This window comes from Daphnia magna, linkage group LG4, assembly GCF_020631705.1.
Source record: "Daphnia magna isolate NIES linkage group LG4, ASM2063170v1.1, whole genome shotgun sequence".
Lineage (NCBI taxonomy): Eukaryota > Metazoa > Arthropoda > Branchiopoda > Diplostraca > Daphniidae > Daphnia > Daphnia magna.
Genome location: NC_059185.1, coordinates 3,913,197 through 3,929,794, shown reverse-complemented (window position 1 = coordinate 3,929,794; position 16,598 = coordinate 3,913,197). Strand labels below are relative to the sequence as shown.

Below are 16,598 nucleotides of genomic sequence, written 5' to 3'. Positions count from 1 at the left end.
AGAGCCATCTAGTGGTAAAAACAAATCTTGATTAATTGGCGGTGGAAAACGGAATGGTTTGCAGACGGTCCCATGTTTGAAATCTCCAGTTTATTACTCGTTACTAGCTATATTCAGGTTAAACTTCGTAAGTCCTACAATTGCACTGCCTTTGAACCCGCAACAAGGCACTCTTCAGTGTACTAGATAAGATGAACAATGATGTGAATAACGTGAAGAATTTCGACAAACCGAGAACAGAAAAAAAATTTATTCAGATCTCGCCCGAGTCCATAGAACTGATTGCCGATTCAGCCGGATACACAAACCTACCAGAAATTCTTTCAAAAAGCCTCGCAGAAGATACTTCATACAGATTGCGAGAATTAATACAAGTATACATACTATTTTGTGGCCTATAATAAATGAATAATGGGGCTGGTTTTTTATTTGGCAGAGTTGCAGCCAAATTTTACGCCACAGTAAACGGTCTAAGCTTACTAAGGATGATGTTAATCTTGCCCTACATTGGAGTGATGTCCCACAAGTTCATGGTCCAAATTCTACCCTTGAAGATTTCTCCTACCTACCAGAGTTAGATATTTACAGCTCAGTAGACAGAGTGGTGGACCTAACACAGGAATACCCAACCGACACTGATATAGAAGTTTACTCTCCTATGAAATTGACAATACAATACCTTTCTTTGGATCCTGAAGACAAACTCAAAACAGAGATCTATTTTCAGTATTTTGAAAAGATTTCTCAATCCTTGCTTAGTACTTCAGATTGTGTTGTTGAGGTATGATTTCCAGTTGGAACTTTTAACTGTTGAACTTGTTGTCCTTATTCTAAAAAATTTATTCAGGTCGCGTTGGCAAATTTGCTTGAGAACTCAAGACTGCAACCTTTACTACCTACTTTTTCTGGTTTTTTAAGAAATTTAGTTGGCTTTAGTGGTGAAAATTCCCATGTTGTCAAAAGGATACCTAAAATTTTCAATGCATTAATGAACAATTCTCATCTTCACATTGGATCTGAGGTAATTTGACCTTTATTTATGTTATCATAAATATTACTGACCTTTCTTAATCATTTACACTTGTTATCTTTTTTCAGTATAAATGCTTCCTCCAGTTGGTACAAGACCTTATTTTGAATTATGGGGGAGCAAAGCTGGACGATAGTATTTTCCACCTAATATCCAGCACTTTACACATTCTAGCTAAAGTATTTTTGTTTTTCCGTAACGCACATGCTTTGAATACTTAAATAGCGCCAACTATTTTCTTTTTGTTCATAATTTAGCTATCAATTGACTGCTCAATCCATGATGTCATCAACAACTTGAGTCGTATCATTGCTGATGTTGACGGGCACATTAGTGTACAATGCAGAGCATTAATGGCCTTGAGATGCCTGAGCAGCAAGTATCTGGACACAGCTACTTTGGAACACTGGAAGGCCTTACTATATAAATTTTATGAAATCCCCCAAACTGAAAAACATGTGCTCTATTTGGAAGCTGCTTTAATTGTATGCATCTTAAAATATGCCTTGGTGTCACAGAGAATAAATATTTATTTATTTTTTCACAATTTTAGAGCGCCATTATAGATGTCCTGCGGTGCAAGATGCGACTGCTTGATCAAATAACAGATTCAGACGACTTGGTGGCAGAACAAATGTGGAATGAGGGATCGGAAATCTACCGTGTAACCAGTGAGTTACTGGGATCGTCGGTACATCGGATAGGTCATTTTTCTCCATCACTTTGTCGACAAGTTCAGAGACGCCGTTCAGAAAAAGTTGGCGATTCCTGCAATGAGCTTTACTGGACTTTAAAGACTCTTCGTAAGCCTTTACCTCAATCCAAATGGCGATACAACCTTTACAACAAACCGCATACACCAGCAATGCCGATTGATCTCATGGATGTCTTTGATTATTCTGAAAGAAACCATCTCCGGATTGCCAACATCACTTTTCGCGTGAGAAACTGGAAACAGCGTCCAATGCACTTGCTGAAGAAAAAGGTGCCGCAATGCCCTAGTGCATCCAACTCAAACTTTGCCGTTTTAGCCAACTCCAAGTTCAAATGTATTTCAAAGTGTTATCTCGTCAACTCAACGTTGCTTTTCAACTGTCCGGTTGATTTGATTTTGTAAAATATGTGGAAATTTAACATTCAACCAAGCTGTTATATAGGCAACAACAACAAAAAATCGCATTGTTTAAGGGATTTAAAATGTCTTACATGTATCTTCAAATCGATAATGATTTTTGTTAAACGATAGAAATTAATATAAATAACATTTGGGAATAATGCATTTAATTTAAACAAACAGCCACTGTTGTTTATTTGTCATTGAAAATCAGATGCCACATCGAATAGCCAAACACCATCCTTCTTCAAAACTCATTGAGCAGTAAATGTGTTATCAATTTCAAAAGAAAATAACGTGTAACAGAATTAGATGTAACAATAGCGGAATATATTCTTGGGACTGGTGAGCCGTAAGGTTCTGGCAGTAAGGCAAATTGACATAGCCTTATCAGGAACCAAAAAGAAAAATGAGCAATAGGAATTCCGTCAATTTATCGTACGTTGAGGAGTAATATATTAAATAGGATCCACAGGGTGAAAAAAAAATGGGTAATTGCTCACCTCATGCGGATCTTTAGTTGCCTATTAGAGAAATGCTTTTGCAGCACGTTTACCCCATGGGTCTTGGGCACAATCACGACTCGACACGGTAGCCGGAGAAATAGGACCCAGACAAATAGGACCCGGAGAAATAGGACCCAAAAAAAGGCCATGGAGAAATAGGACCCGGTGAAATAGGACCCCTTTTTCTGACTTTCTTTTTAGGGTCCTATTTCTCCGCAAGATGGGTCCTATTTCTACCTCCTATCATTAATGGCTGCCTATGTTTCTACAACAGCGTTGCTAAACTAATTTTTTTAAATATAAAGGTTTCGCGGAATAGGTTAGGTTAGGGTAATTCAGTTAATTATATTTTAAAAAATTAGTGCTGTGAAATTAACGCTGTGAAATATTCTAGCCATTAATGACAGGAGGGAGAAATAGGACCCATCTAGCGGAGAAATAGGACCCTAAAAAGAAAGTCAGAAAAAGAGGTCCTATTTGTCCGGGTCCTATTTGTCCGGGTCCTATTTGTCCGGGTCCTATTTGTCCGGGTCCTATTTGTCCGGGTCCTATTTGTCCGGGTCCTATTTGTCTGGGTCCTATTTGTCTGGGTCCTATTTGTCTGGGTCCTATTTCTCCGGCAATCCACGACACTATCACGTCATGACCCCTCTAACGGCCGTGGTTAGCACCGCAGTTCTAACCACCCCATTTTTATAGTCATGCAGGCATCTCTTTTGTACCAGTAAATTCACAGTCAAAACTCGATGCTGCACGCAGTGCTGCTTTTCAGCCGTTTTTTTGCTTTAAAATAAACATTAAACTAAATATTGATAAAACAAATAATGAACTGTACAATTTACATGAATCTTAAAATAGTGAAAAAATTTTTTTTTCTCTAAAGTCCTAGAAAAATGTATAAAAGGAGTATATTGTGTAACAGAAGGGTGTATTTTTTAAGGGTACGATTTGAAAGCTGCCTGGTTTATTTCGTTCGCACAAAACATATGTTTTCGTTAAACCAGACCCACGAGAAGCAAAGATATAAGAGCGAGATAATCAGTAGGCAAAAAGAATTAAATAAAAAGGGAAAAGAAAAACTGGATTTTTCACTTAACTTTTCCTCGACGCACAACGGCCAGTGACACCGTTTGCGTTAATAAAACATCACTTACCTTACATAATGTGCTGGTATTAGAGATTCTCATCAGCTTTCACAAACTCTCTAACTCTTCGTGAAGGTCTACCTTGACGGAAAACATTTTGTTCTTCTAGATGCCGCAATTACTACTTATGTAGTTAGCCATTTAATAATATTGTTTATAGGTATAAATTATTTTCCATTTCCTTGTTTTCTATTATACCTACAGAAAAAAGCGTTCGGGAAAAGAAAAAACGAGCATATACTTGAAACTAAGTTAATGGTAATTTAGTAAGTAGGCTATCTATACGTATATGTATTCAGATTGATCACGATTTCACACAGAAATAATTAGAATTATGGCGATTCATTTTCAAGACAATATACTTTTTAGCTTCTTAATAGGCGCTAGCCTGATTGCCGTTCCCGTTGCTATAGGTGTTGCTTCCATTGCCGTTTCCCTTGTTACCATTGCCATAGTTATTGCCTCCATTTCCTGAGCCATTGCCATTTCCATAGTTTCCATTACCACTGGACGGTGTAGGGAATTGAGCCTCACCTTCGTACTTGACATCGGCGACGTAGCCGTTCTCATCGGCACGGTAGGAGACGATTTGAGTGCGGCCATCGGGAAGAAGAACGCGATAAGATCCGGTCACAACTTTGCCGTCGCTCTTTTCTTCGTGGCCGTAGTCGTTCTTGGTTGGCTCATCCTTGACGACCCAGGCGAATTCGTATGGCATCGGGGGTTGCTATTTAAACGAATTTCAATAGACGTTACCAAACTTTAAAGCAAGAACCAAAAGTTTCCAATTTTTTCGTGAGTACCTCCTGTGCGTAGGATGAAGCAGATGCGGACGGTCTGTTTCCATTGCCATTGCTGTTGTAAGTACTGGTTGGTTTCTGCTGATTGCTGGCTGCTCCGTAACCTTGTCCAGCTCCAGCACCTGCGGAAACCTGAGAGCCATAGCCTTGTTGCTGCTGGGCAGCTCCATTCTGGACAGCATAACCTTGTCCAGCTCCGGCGCTAGCAGAGGCTTGAGCACTGTAACCCTGTTGCTGTTGGGCAGCACCAGGCTGAGCTCCATAGTTTTGTGCGGATGAAGCAGATGCGGACGGTCTGTTTCCATTGCCATTGCTGTTGTAAGTACTAGTTGGTTTCTGCTGAGTGTTAGATGCGCCGTAACCCTGCTGGGCAGCTCCGTTTTGTGAACCGTAACCTTGTCCAGCTCCAGCTGCGGCCTGAGCCCCATAGCCTTGTTGCTGCTGGGCAGCTCCATTTTGAGCACCATAACCTTGTCCAGCTCCGGCGCTAGCAGAGGCTTGAGCACCATAACCCTGTTGCTGTTGGGCAGCACCAGACTGTGCTCCGTAGTTTTGTCCAGCACCAGCGCCTGCTGAGACCTGAGAGCCATAGCCCTGTTGCTGCTGGGCAACTGCATTTTGAGCACTATAACCCTGTCCAGCTCCTGTGCTAGCAGAGCCTTGATTACCATAACCTTGTTGCTGTTGAGCCGCACCGGACTGAGCTTTGTAACCCTGCTGTTGTTGTTGCTGTTGTCCGGCTTGGCCCCCATAGCCCTGTTGCTGTTGTCCGGCTCCTGCGCCATAGCCTTGCGGCTTGGCCATCGCCACGGCGATCAAAGCAGCTAAAATAATACACTACAAAAAAAAAAATTAATCAAAATTAATCAAAATACAAATTTCGAAATAGAGATTAACGATTACAGTGTCGAGGGAGACTCGTTCTTGTAACGGAATTTGCTTTGCAAAGATTATTTACCTTGTTCATGTTGTTGGAAGAAGATGAGCCGAAAGCTTCAGAAAAGGTACTGATGGTTAAATGTGTAGGCAAGCCGTCCTTTATATACCGAATCTCGCCAGCAACGTACACCTCAAGCCAATTCTCAACAAGAGGCGGTTTCGTCAAGAAGCGCGTGCACACGCTTGAAAGGAGGCAGTTTTTACTTTTCCTTGGTCGTGATTTCTCGAAAAGCAGCTTGTTGTAATTGCATAGGGTCCTCCTCCTTTCACTTTCGTGAAATGAGACTTCTCCTCCACAGGCATGGATAACAATAGCTGGGTGGCCGAATAGATGCGAAATTAGTGACGGCAAATTTTTCGTCTAATCTGCAACTACAATACCATTCATAAGTGTCCGTGCAACCGCCATCTTCAAAGCTTTCTTCCACATAGACTCTTAGGGCGGCTGATGTCTCGCGTGGAGGGATAGACAAGACGAGCATAATACATTAACGCGAATTTTTTTAGCTTTTATTATCAAGATAATAAGCTCTATATTCATATCACTTTGTTCTTTAAATTTATTTGATCTTCATCGGTTACGATCGGTCAACAGAAATTTGCATACTGCGTTGGACCTATGCTATCTTATGCCACAGCCATTTTAGAACACAGAACGGATTTTCCACAGGAGTTTCTAATGGCGTTTATTGACGTAGGTATATACATAAACATACGGGGCAAAAGAAACGATTGGCATTACGGGAAAACAGGAATGATAGTGTACCCTGTAGACACGTGAAAAAGTATTTGAAAAATTGCCTAACTTCTGTCCAAAAACAAGATTACCTCATCAATTCTGACCACTTAGACGTTCCCTCGTGAAACATAGTGTCACAATTAACTGTGGTCGAATTAACGATTCATTTTCTCTTGAGTGACTTCGTTGGCAGCACATTTTATGGAAGCGCACACCACAGTACCGCCCATGGTTTTGTCATGCATAATCAGCATTACATCAATTTAGTATACCCTTTTTACTTTCCAATCGAATAAATAAAAGGAAGTAATGGAAAACAGGAAAGCTTTTTGGATTGTAATAAACTTGGAATGCCTTCATTTACTTGAATAGGTTTATTTCTTTTCAATTGGCTGAGCGCAATTTCATTATGATTCTTATAAAATTTGTTGCATCAAATGAGAAGTCGAAATGGATGTATTTGAAAAATATTAATATGACGCGGTAGGCTTGTTGCTGTTCACTTGAGCGTTGCCGCTTCCGTAATTGTTGTTGCCGCTGCTGTTTCCATTTCCATAGTTGTTACTTCCATTTCCAGAGCCATTGCCGTTCCCGTAATTTCCGTTACCGCTGGATGGTGCAGGGAATTGAGCCTCACCTTCGTATTTCACATCTGCGACGTAGCCGTTCTCATCAGCTCGGTAAGAAACGATTTGAGTGCGGCCATCGGGAAGCAGAACGCGGTAAGATCCAGTCACAACGTTGCCGTCGCTCTTGGCTTCATGGGCGTAATCGTTCTTGGTTGGCTCATCCTTGACGGCCCAAGCGAATTCGTATGGCATCGGGGGTTGCTATTTCAACAAGGATTTTAATAAATGTTATCAAACTTTCACGTAGTTAAGTTTAGAATTGCGTTGCATACATACCTCCTGTTGGTAGGATGAAGCGGATGCGGATGGTTTATTTCCATTGCCGTTGCTGTTGTAAGTACTAGTTGGTTTCTGCTGAGTGTTGGATGCTCCGTAACCCTGTTGCTGCTGGGCAGCTCCGTTTTGTGAACCGTAACCTTGTCCAGCTCCAGCGCTAGCTGAGACTTGAGCACCATAACCCTGTTGTTGTTGGGCGGCACCAGACTGAGCTCCATAGTTTTGTCCAGCTCCAGCAACTGCTGAGACCTGAGAGCCATAGCCTTGTTGCTGTTGGGCAGCTCCATTTTGAGCCCCATAACCTTGTCCAGCTCCAGTGGAAGAAGAGGCCTGAGCACCGTAGGCTTGTTGCTGTTGAGCCGCACCGGACTGAGCTCCATATGCCGGCTTCTGCTGTTGTTGTCCAGCTTGGCCTCCGTACCCCTGTTGCTGTTGACCGGCTGCTGCCCCATAACCTTGCGGCTTGGCCATAGCCACGGCGACCAAAGTAGCTAAAACGATGTACTATTTGAAGAAAAACAAAAACCAAATTTAAGTTAAAGATATAAAAAACCAAGCAAAATACAGCTGAAGACTAAACTGAAAGTGATATCACAGTAGAAGGCTACTTTGCTGTACGTAGCTCACTAAAGCTTATCCTACCTTGTTCATCTTGTTGAGGAAAGGAACTGATGATTTCATTTGTTGGGAGCACTTCTTTATATACCCCGTTCTCGCCGTACGCCTGAACACCACCTCAAATTTCAACTGGGTGGCAGTTACTTTCGCCAAAAGAAGCGCGCGTACACACAAGCATGGAAGCAATCAAATTTTCTTTTTTCTCATGCCATCTCGTTCAAAAGACATGGGCACCTGGCGACCATGTGTGGCGCAAAGCATATTGGGGCGGCACAAGTCGGGAGGATGTTGGTACCCTCTTCGTTCATCCTCCCGTTCCATCTCGTCCTTTCACTTTCATCAAAATAATGCGACTTTCGTATGACCTAGTATTACGGTCAATTTGTGGCAAGATACACGGAGATCGGAAATCTACCATGCAACAATATGAGCGGTGGATGTTCGTTGTGCAGCCAAATTGCATCGGTCATTTAGCGTTTTCGCAGTTCTCATAGGTTGCGCAGAGAAAGTCAGTGATTTCGGTAAATTGGGCTCTTCATGACACCAAAGAATCTGCTCACGTATTAACCTCATTTCAAATGGTTATAACCTTTTCACGAGAAGGTTTGCATCGAGAGTACTGATCAATCTCTTAGGCATCATTTTCATTCTTAAAGTTACCCTTTTTGAATGGCCAAGACCTCTTTGTGCGTGAGAAAAGGTAATCGGGTTATTCATGCTCTTGTTAAAAGACGTCATAATGGGCTAACAGAGGCCCGTCTGATATTTGATTATTTTTTAATCCTCATTCTAGTTTTGTTTTCCTATATCTGAGGTTACGTTATACTATTTCATATTTACCTAACTTCATTCTAGACCTTTCGTGAAAGATATCGAGGATAAAATACACCGAAACTGGCAGATGGATATTGTTCACAATTTATCTTTGAAGGTAAAGATCTTTTACCCAATTATTGGACTGTGTAAAACCATGTTTTCCGATTATAATGCTGCGAAAGCTTTCTGTGGACGTATTTATCAAATACAGACATAAAATACCCGTTCATTTCGAATGAATAATACAAAAAAACAAACTAAAGGTAAACATCAAAATGCGTAAACACATATTTTCTTTGTTGTAAAATGTATTAGATTTATTTGAATTTCATCGCCAGTCAAACAGATATAGTTTTCATTATTTCAATACAAAAACCAATATATTTTTAAGTTTTAATATGAAGCATTCGGCTTGTTGTTGGAATTCGGCTTAGCACTGCCATAGTTGTTGCTTCCATTCCCAGAGCCATTGCTATTTCCGTAGTTGGCGTTACCAGTGGATGGTGCGGGGAACTGGGCCTCACCTTCGTATTTCACATCAGCGACGTACCCGTTATCATCAGCACGGTAAGAAACGATCTGAGTGCGGCCATCGGGAAGAAGAACGCGGTAAGATCCGGTCACAACTTTGCCGTCGCTCTTTTCTTCATGAGCGTAGTCGTTCTTGGTTGGCTCATCCTTGACGGCCCAGGCGAATTCGTATGGCATCGGGGGTTGCTATTTAAACGAATTTCAATGCATGTTAGCGAGCATTCACGTAAGAACCGTCAGTTAAGAATTTGTTTGGCTTCAGTACCTCCTGGGCGTAGGATGAAGCAGATGCGGCCGGTCTGTTTCCATTGCCATTGCTGTTGTAAGTACTGGTTGGTTTCTGCTGAGTGTTGGATGCTCCGTAACCTTGTCCAGCTCCAGCACCTGCGGAAACCTGAGAGCCATAGCCTTGTTGCTGCTGAGCAGCTCCATTCTGGACACCAAAACCTTGTCCAGCTCCGGCGCTAGCAGATGCTTGAGCACCGTAACCCTGTTGCTGTTGGGCAGCACCAGGCTGAGCTCCATAGTTTTGTGCAGCTCCAGCGCCTGCAGAGCCCTGAGAGCCATAGCCTTGCGGCTGCTGGGCAACTCCATTTTGAGCACCATAATTCTGTCCAGCTCCAGCGCTAGCAGAGGCTTGAGCACCATAGGCTTGTTGCTGTTGAGTCGCACCGGGCTGAGCACCGTAACTCTGCTTCAGTTGTTGTTGTCCAGCTTGGCTTCCATAACCCTGCTGCTGTTGGCCAGCACTTGCACCATAGCCTTGTGGTTTAGCCGTAGCCACAGCGACCAAAACAGCTAAAACAATGTACTGTTTCGAAGCAAAACAAAAAATGCCACAGGATCAATGTTTGAAAATGCAAGTCCAACCATAAAGTTTCAAATTGTCCAGCAATCCGTCCTATGATCATGTAATTTCTTTATTAAAAGACTTACCTGATTCATGTTGTTCAGAAAGGGAACTGATGCTTTCATTCGCTGTGAGAGCCCTTTATATACCTGGTTTCGCTAGCCGCCCATACCTGCAGGTTTTCATTGTTGGCGGTTTCGTTTGCGAAGGATGCACATTCGAATTCGAATTTTCTTTTTTTCCCTCATGCGTCGCCTCTTTCTCTGCCTCGCTTGAATGAGGACGGGTATAGGTTTTCGAACGTTCTTCGTTCACCGTTTCATAATAGCACATCCCTTTACTTTCATCACACGAAATCTCTCGACCGACCTACAATCAAGATCAGACGTAACAAGATATGGAGATGAAAATTCTGCGATCTATCAAACGAATTTGTTTATAATATACTCTAGACGTAAATGGCACATGTAATTAATTAGGTTTACGTCTTTACACCATGTGCAAAGAAACGAACTCTCGTTAGAAAATAGAATGCCACATGTTTGAAAACCAACCTTGTCATACGTTTGGATAAGTTCCATATAGTTGCATTACATTAATGGATCACATAATGAATCAGCTTTAGATTCTAATGGCACGATCTGATGACTGTCCCAAGAAACGTGAGAAACGTTGTCTTGAGTCTGTCATCGAAATACGCCGCTCCTCAACAGATAATCTTCGATGTTTGCGTTTTATTCAGTTCACTTTTTGGCATTGTGTTCAATGTCACTGTTTTATTGGTTTTATGTTAAAGTTTGTTTAAGAGTGATTTGACATATGGCGGAACGGCTTCACACCACAAAATCATAGGGAAAGATTTCTTCTGTATAACGAACTAGCAATAAAATTCTTGTTCCATTCAATTGCTTAACACGAGTTAACAGCCATAATTACCGATATCTCAATTATTTAACGTGAAAATCCATGTCACAATTAACTATGATCGTAACTAATGATTAAATCACACATGTACGAAAACTAACCAGTTTTTTGTACATGCGTAAACCGCAATGCAGCCCAGCCTTCCGTCACGCATGTTACGCTTACAAATTTTTTTTTCGTTTCAATTGGTTAAAAAAAAAGAGAAAAATGGAGAAGGCATTTCTTCGTTATATAATTAGAAACTTTATTCGAATATCATCATGATTCATAGAAAAATAATAAGCGTTATCATGATACAAGACTCTTATTTTCAATGTTTAATATGAAGCAATGGGCTTGGGACTGTTCGGTTGGGCATTCACGTTTCCGTAGCTGTTGGCTCCGCTGCCATTCGCATTGCTGCCATAATTGTTGCCTCCGTTTCCAGATCCATTTCCGTAGTTTCCGCTACCACTGGATGGTGCGGGGAATTGAGCCTCACCTTCGTATTTCACGTCAGCGACGTAACCGTTCTCATCAGAGCGGTAGGAAACGATTTGAGTGCGGCCATCGGGAAGAAGAACGCGGTAAGATCCGGTCACAACTTTGCCGTCGCTCTTAGTTTCATGAGCGTAGTCGTTCTTGGTTGGCTCATCCTTGACGACCCAGGCGAATTCGTATGGCATCGGGGGTTGCTATTTAAATGGATTTCAACAGAGGTTTTCAATCATACACGTAAGAACACTTAGTCAAGGATTTGGTTGATTCAGTACCTCCTGTGCGTAGGATGAAGCAGAAGCAGAAGGTTTGTTTCCGCTGCCATTGCTGTTGTAAGTACTAGCCGGTTTCTGCTGAGTGTTGGATGCGCCATAACCCTGCTGGGCACCTCCGATTTGTGAACCGTAACCTTGTCCAGCTCCAGCTGCGGCCTGAGCCCCATAGCCTTGTTGCTGCTGGGCAGCTCCATTTTGGGCACCATAACCTTGTCCAGCTCCGGCGCTAGCAGAGGCTTGAACACCGTAACCCTGTTGTTGTTGGGCTGCACCAGACTGAGCTCCGTAGTTTTGTCCAGCTCCAGCTACTGCTGAGACCTGAGAGCCATAGCCTTGTTGCTGCTGGGCAACTGCATTTTGAGCACCGTAACCCTGTCCAGCTCCAGTGCTAGCAGAAACTTGAGCACCATAACCTTGTTGCTGTTGAGCAGCTCCGGATGGAGCTCCGTAACCCTGTTGTTGCTGCTGCTGTCCAGCTTGGCCTCCGTAAGCCTGTTGCTGTTGGCCGGCTGCTGCACCATAGCCCTTGCGGTTTGGCCACAGCCACAGCGATCAAAGCAGCTAGAATGATGTACTGTTTGAAGAAAAACATTTAAGACTTTACTAAAGCAAAAAGCAAAATACGATGAATTCGTAAACTTGAGCTCAATCTAGAGTGCAACTTGCTTCAATGATGCCACTTGCTCGGTAAAACTTGCCTACCTTGTTCATGTTGTTGAGAAAAAGAACTGATGCTTTCATGGACTGCGTGCAGTCCTTTATATACCAAGCTCACCAGTAGCCAATACCTCAAGTTTCAAATCGTGTGGTTTTTTTTTTTTTTTGTGCGAAAGAAGTGCGCACACAGACATGAAAGCCGTCACATTTTCTTTTTCTGATGCCATCTCCTTCCCTCTCTCAAAAGACGTGGGCACTTGGCAACCGTACGTAGTGTATGGCATACCACGATGTACCTATGATAGACTTTCGGACTCTCATTTTCATCCAGATTCTCCTTTCACTTTTCTTAAATCGAACATAAACATAGACTTTTCGTAAAGAAATTATTGGAAATTTATTGCATCATAGTTGGTTGATGGACTAAGTGTTAGCTATTACTGATATCACGTTTAAACGTAATCTATCTAAACCGACTAGTCACTATAGATTCAACTAGCTTATTAGTCTCCATATTAACATTGAGCGACATTGAATTAGCAATGAGAAAATCAAAACTCTTTTTTTTTAAATAGCCCTAAAGTAGTTTTTCTTCGGCAAGAGAAAGATTTATTCATATTTTCATAGCAACATAGATACAAATTGGATTAGACATGGTATAACATTTCCCCAAATTTGCTCCACTACTAAAAGATTACACAAAATCTTCCTGTTAACTACGTATATGTACCAGTTGACTTGTATAGGTTGTTGACTTGGCTAAGCTTTATGTTCATGTGTTAATTGATTTCGCGTCAACTTTCATCATTGTACATTTGGTTTGATACTCCATTTTGATCTTCCTTAACAAAACATAAGCGCAAACGATTTCGAATAAAACTCCCCATTTTAATTGTTGTAAGAAAATTATAAATGTATTTGAATTTCGTGATTACTCGTACACAAAAAAAAGTAAGCATTATGGCGATACAGAAATCAATTTCTTTTAAAATTCTAATATGAAGTGTTTGGCTTGTTGCCATTTCCAATGGGCCTGGTATTGCCGTTTCCGTAATTGTTGTTGCCGTTGCCATTTCCATAGTTGTTGCCTCCGTTTCCAATGCCATTGCCGTTTCCGTAGTTTCCGTTACCGTTGGATGGGGCAGGGAATTGAGCCTCACCTTCGTATTTCACATCAGCGACGTAGCCGTTCTCATCGGCACGGTAGGAGACGATTTGAGTGCGGCCATCGGGAAGAAGAACGCGGTAGGATCCTGTCACAACTTTGCCGTCGCTCTTTTCTTCGTGGCCGTAGTCGTTCTTGGTTGGCTCATCCTTTACCTCCCAGGCGAATTCGTATGGCATCGGGGGTTGCTGTTGAAACGAAATAACATTTTATAAATAAATAGTCCCGTAAGAACAAATGAAATTGTGTTGTGCCTGTACCTCCTGTTCGTAGGATGATGCAGAGGCTGAAGGCTTAGAGTTGCCATTGCTGTTATAAGTGTTGGTTGGCCTCTGTTGTGCGTTGGATGATCCATAACTCTGTTGCTGTTGAGGAGCTCCATTTTGTGCGCCATATCCTTGTCCAGCTCCTGCACCGAATGAAGCCTGGGAACCGTAGCTTTGCTGAGGCTGAGCGACAGCAGATTGAGCTCCGTAACCCTGCCCAGCTCCAGCTCCAGCCTCGCTGTAGCCTGAACACCAAAACCTTGTTGCTGTTGGGCAACAACTGACTGTGCTCCGTAATTCTTTCCAGCGCTTGCTGACACCTGAGAACCGTAGCCTTGTTGAGCTGCGCCTGACTGAGCTCCGTAGCCCTGCTGCTGCTGATTGGCTTTGCCACCGTATCCCTGTTGCTGAAGTCCCGCTCCTGAGCCATAGCCTTGTGGCTTAGCCAAAGCCACCGCCATCAAGGCAGCCAAAATGATGTAATTCTGCGTTTCGAAAGAAATCCCGACAAGAACATGAAAACGGATCGTATAGTAGAACGTTAAAAACTATTCTCAGCCCACTGTTCTGCGTATTATTAAATTTCTCCAGTTCCAGTCTAAAAAGTTAACGAAGCTAATTTACCTTGTTCATGTTGCTGGATGAAGATGATTCGAATGCTTCAGAAGAAGAACTGATGATTTGAGGCATGGTGAGCAGTCCTTTATATACCAATCTCTTGCCTACACCTCAAGGTTTCAAACTGGTGGCGGTTTCGTTTGCGAAAGATGAAGCTGAAAGCAGCAAGCTTTTCTTTTTCCCATTTCAACTTGTTGCCTCCCTAAGAAAATACGGGCATGCGGCGATCGTGTATAGCGTCTAGCCTATTGGGCTTCACGTTGCGAAGATATTGGATGCTCTTCATTCGGCCTGCCATCCCCGTTGTTCCTTTCACTTTTTGTAAATGGAGAATGCGCAGTTGAACCGCAAATGAAATCCGTTGGTGACACTGCAAATATGGGAAAAGTGAACATATCGTGTAGCTATGGCGGACTGGTGGGTGTATAGCTAAGTCACATCGGTCATGTTTGTCGTTTTGAGAGACTCTGTAGGGAACGTAAGCGATTTTCTGCTACCCTAATTTCGTACGATCTTAGACTGCTGAAGACTCTAGCGTAATCGAAACAGAATGAACTTCATATAGCACAGGTACCCATCGATCTCTACGGATGTGTCTTTGTTTATTCTGACAGAAACGATTTTCCCAATGGCCAACACCACTTTCCGCGCCAGAAGTTGTAACAACTGAATCCCGAAAAAGTGCTGTCATGCGTGAACTCTCCATTTTCAACTGTATTTCTAGTTCTAACATTTTTCTTTTGATTTTGATTTGTTGTTTGTGCACCTATCTACAACCTTTCTCTTACTTTTTCCCTATTTTCATTAAACAGTGTTGTGAATAGATTTGCTAAGCTTTTAGAACAGGCCACATATTCTCATTGTTTTGTATAACATCAGCAACAAACGATTTTGATGAACCATCAGAATTAATATGAAACATTTGAGAATACATCATTAAATGCAACAAAAAATCACAGTTTATTTGTCGCTGGAAACCATGTGCCGCATGAGGTTAGTCATAAATCTATCAATCTTCTTCAAATCCTGCTGAACCTCTGTTCTGTATTGTAAACACTATTTTAAAAATATGAAAAAAATAGACCATTAGGATGTATCTTGTGGAAAATTGACAGTTTTGAATTCATTACCACGGCATCATCAGTAAATTTCAGCACCAAAGCACCATCGATATGTCTATACTTCATTGTGTAACGAACCTATGAATAAAAGACAAGTATGCAATTTTTGCTTAAAATTTCAACTTTAAAAAAAAACTATATTGTCAAGAATAGAGATATAAACTGAAAACAAAACTGATTAAGGATCAACGTCACACGATAGCTGTCGCTTAGTTAAATATTTTACCTTCATAGGATTGGCTAAGTAGAGCTTCTCTGCAGCCTTTTCAAAATCTTCCCAGCTTTTAATGAAGGTCATTTTAAAAGTTTAATGTTTGAAACTGTTGACTAAAACTAATTTGTATATGTGTACACCGAAATACAAACAACATATGTTAGCCACATTAGATTGTCAGTCAACCCTCAAAATTTGGTTTTCTGACAGGCAAGAGAAAAGCAGCCGACTACGTATGAGAATACGGGAAGTGATGATACCAGTGTAAAGACTCTTCTGTGTGGAATTCAACGTAAACTCTCCCGGACTCCCGTCCCGGTCCCGTTTCGTATCGTACGTAAATGTAGTGCATTTGATAATTCGAGGTTCTTTGGCTCATTTTCAGCTAAACGGCATATTAAAGATTAACGTTATCGACGTGATCCCCGTTCTGTTTACATTGTTGAGCAACGTTATGTCAACAAAACAGATATTGGAACCAGAATCGGGAATTATTTGTGATGTTTGGCATGTGGTTGTCCCTGAGCCCACTTGTCTCATTACTCACCAATCTTTACCTGTAAGTTTCTTTATGGGGAAGAAACAATATGTTTGTATAGCTCTTCTTAATTCACTGCATTGGCCGTGACAAGTACACGAAAGTGCATCATTCCGCCAAACCGGGCATAGAATGTTCTATTCCGACACGGTACAAAGCAGCCGTCAGTGAACAAAATGTAGCAAAAAAAAAGAGGGAACAATAGAATACAGAACCAACAGAAAATTACCGAGAAGTTTAGAAAGGACAAAGAAAAAGTAGACAAGATTAATGTGAAGTAGAGAAGACTTTGATGGAACGCGCGCGTTCCTTAATTAATACATTGTTATCGTTAAGTCCTTTCGATACAG

General features: G+C 41.8%; 7 protein-coding genes and 2 long non-coding RNA genes across 9 annotated transcripts; 2 read left to right on the top strand and 7 right to left on the bottom strand.

Moving 5' to 3' along the window:
* Window positions 1-10: 10 nt before the first annotated feature.
* On the top strand, window positions 11-2,326 carry LOC116921951 (TAF6-like RNA polymerase II p300/CBP-associated factor-associated factor 65 kDa subunit 6L). The gene is made up of 6 exons (XM_032928314.2): window positions 11-374; window positions 437-781; window positions 848-1,021; window positions 1,099-1,209; window positions 1,288-1,515; window positions 1,584-2,326. Exons 1-6 carry the CDS (start codon window positions 192-194, stop codon window positions 2,145-2,147), a joined length of 1,605 nt encoding a protein of 534 aa, XP_032784205.1. The 5' UTR covers window positions 11-191; the 3' UTR covers window positions 2,148-2,326.
* Window positions 2,310-2,858, bottom strand: LOC123471437. Its single transcript, XR_006645899.1, has 2 exons — window positions 2,648-2,858; window positions 2,310-2,530 (listed from the first exon to the last, which is right to left on the bottom strand). It is a non-coding gene; the product is annotated as an uncharacterized LOC123471437 (long non-coding RNA).
* A 1,208-nt stretch (window positions 2,859-4,066) lies between these two features.
* LOC116921330 (pro-resilin) lies at window positions 4,067-5,698 on the bottom strand. Its single transcript, XM_045172759.1, has 3 exons — window positions 5,554-5,698; window positions 4,599-5,432; window positions 4,067-4,522 (listed from the first exon to the last, which is right to left on the bottom strand). Exons 1-3 carry the CDS (start codon window positions 5,560-5,562, stop codon window positions 4,169-4,171), a joined length of 1,197 nt encoding a protein of 398 aa, XP_045028694.1. The 5' UTR covers window positions 5,563-5,698; the 3' UTR covers window positions 4,067-4,168.
* A 934-nt stretch (window positions 5,699-6,632) lies between these two features.
* Window positions 6,633-7,889, bottom strand: LOC116921332 (pro-resilin). Its single transcript, XM_032927598.2, has 3 exons — window positions 7,821-7,889; window positions 7,179-7,682; window positions 6,633-7,103 (listed from the first exon to the last, which is right to left on the bottom strand). Exons 1-3 carry the CDS (start codon window positions 7,857-7,859, stop codon window positions 6,744-6,746), a joined length of 903 nt encoding a protein of 300 aa, XP_032783489.2. The 5' UTR covers window positions 7,860-7,889; the 3' UTR covers window positions 6,633-6,743.
* A 1,013-nt stretch (window positions 7,890-8,902) lies between these two features.
* LOC123471436 (pro-resilin-like) lies at window positions 8,903-10,105 on the bottom strand. The gene is made up of 3 exons (XM_045172761.1): window positions 10,080-10,105; window positions 9,409-9,954; window positions 8,903-9,329 (listed from the first exon to the last, which is right to left on the bottom strand). The coding sequence occupies exons 1-3, from the start codon at window positions 10,086-10,088 to the stop codon at window positions 9,006-9,008; spliced, it is 879 nt and encodes a 292-aa protein (XP_045028696.1). The 5' UTR covers window positions 10,089-10,105; the 3' UTR covers window positions 8,903-9,005.
* Window positions 10,106-11,140: 1,035 nt separating this feature from the next.
* On the bottom strand, window positions 11,141-12,221 carry LOC116934345 (pro-resilin; the record flags this gene model as incomplete). The annotated part of the gene is made up of 2 exons (XM_032941900.2): window positions 11,141-11,591; window positions 11,670-12,221. Coding segments are annotated over 2 exons (909 nt in total), but the record flags the coding sequence as incomplete, so codon positions are not given.
* Window positions 12,222-13,218: 997 nt separating this feature from the next.
* On the bottom strand, window positions 13,219-14,539 carry LOC116921331 (pro-resilin). The gene is given in 4 exon segments (XM_032927597.2): window positions 13,219-13,679; window positions 13,752-13,991; window positions 13,994-14,242; window positions 14,382-14,539. Coding segments are annotated over 4 exon segments (915 nt in total). The 5' UTR covers window positions 14,448-14,539; the 3' UTR covers window positions 13,219-13,319.
* Window positions 14,540-14,562: 23 nt separating this feature from the next.
* Window positions 14,563-15,599, top strand: LOC116921333. Its single transcript, XR_004393185.2, has 2 exons — window positions 14,563-14,853; window positions 14,925-15,599. It is a non-coding gene; the product is annotated as an uncharacterized LOC116921333 (long non-coding RNA).
* Window positions 15,312-15,865, bottom strand: LOC123471435 (signal recognition particle 9 kDa protein-like). Its single transcript, XM_045172760.1, has 3 exons — window positions 15,723-15,865; window positions 15,506-15,574; window positions 15,312-15,431 (listed from the first exon to the last, which is right to left on the bottom strand). Exons 1-3 carry the CDS (start codon window positions 15,792-15,794, stop codon window positions 15,336-15,338), a joined length of 237 nt encoding a protein of 78 aa, XP_045028695.1. The 5' UTR covers window positions 15,795-15,865; the 3' UTR covers window positions 15,312-15,335.
* Between the last annotated feature and the right edge of the window lie 733 nt (window positions 15,866-16,598).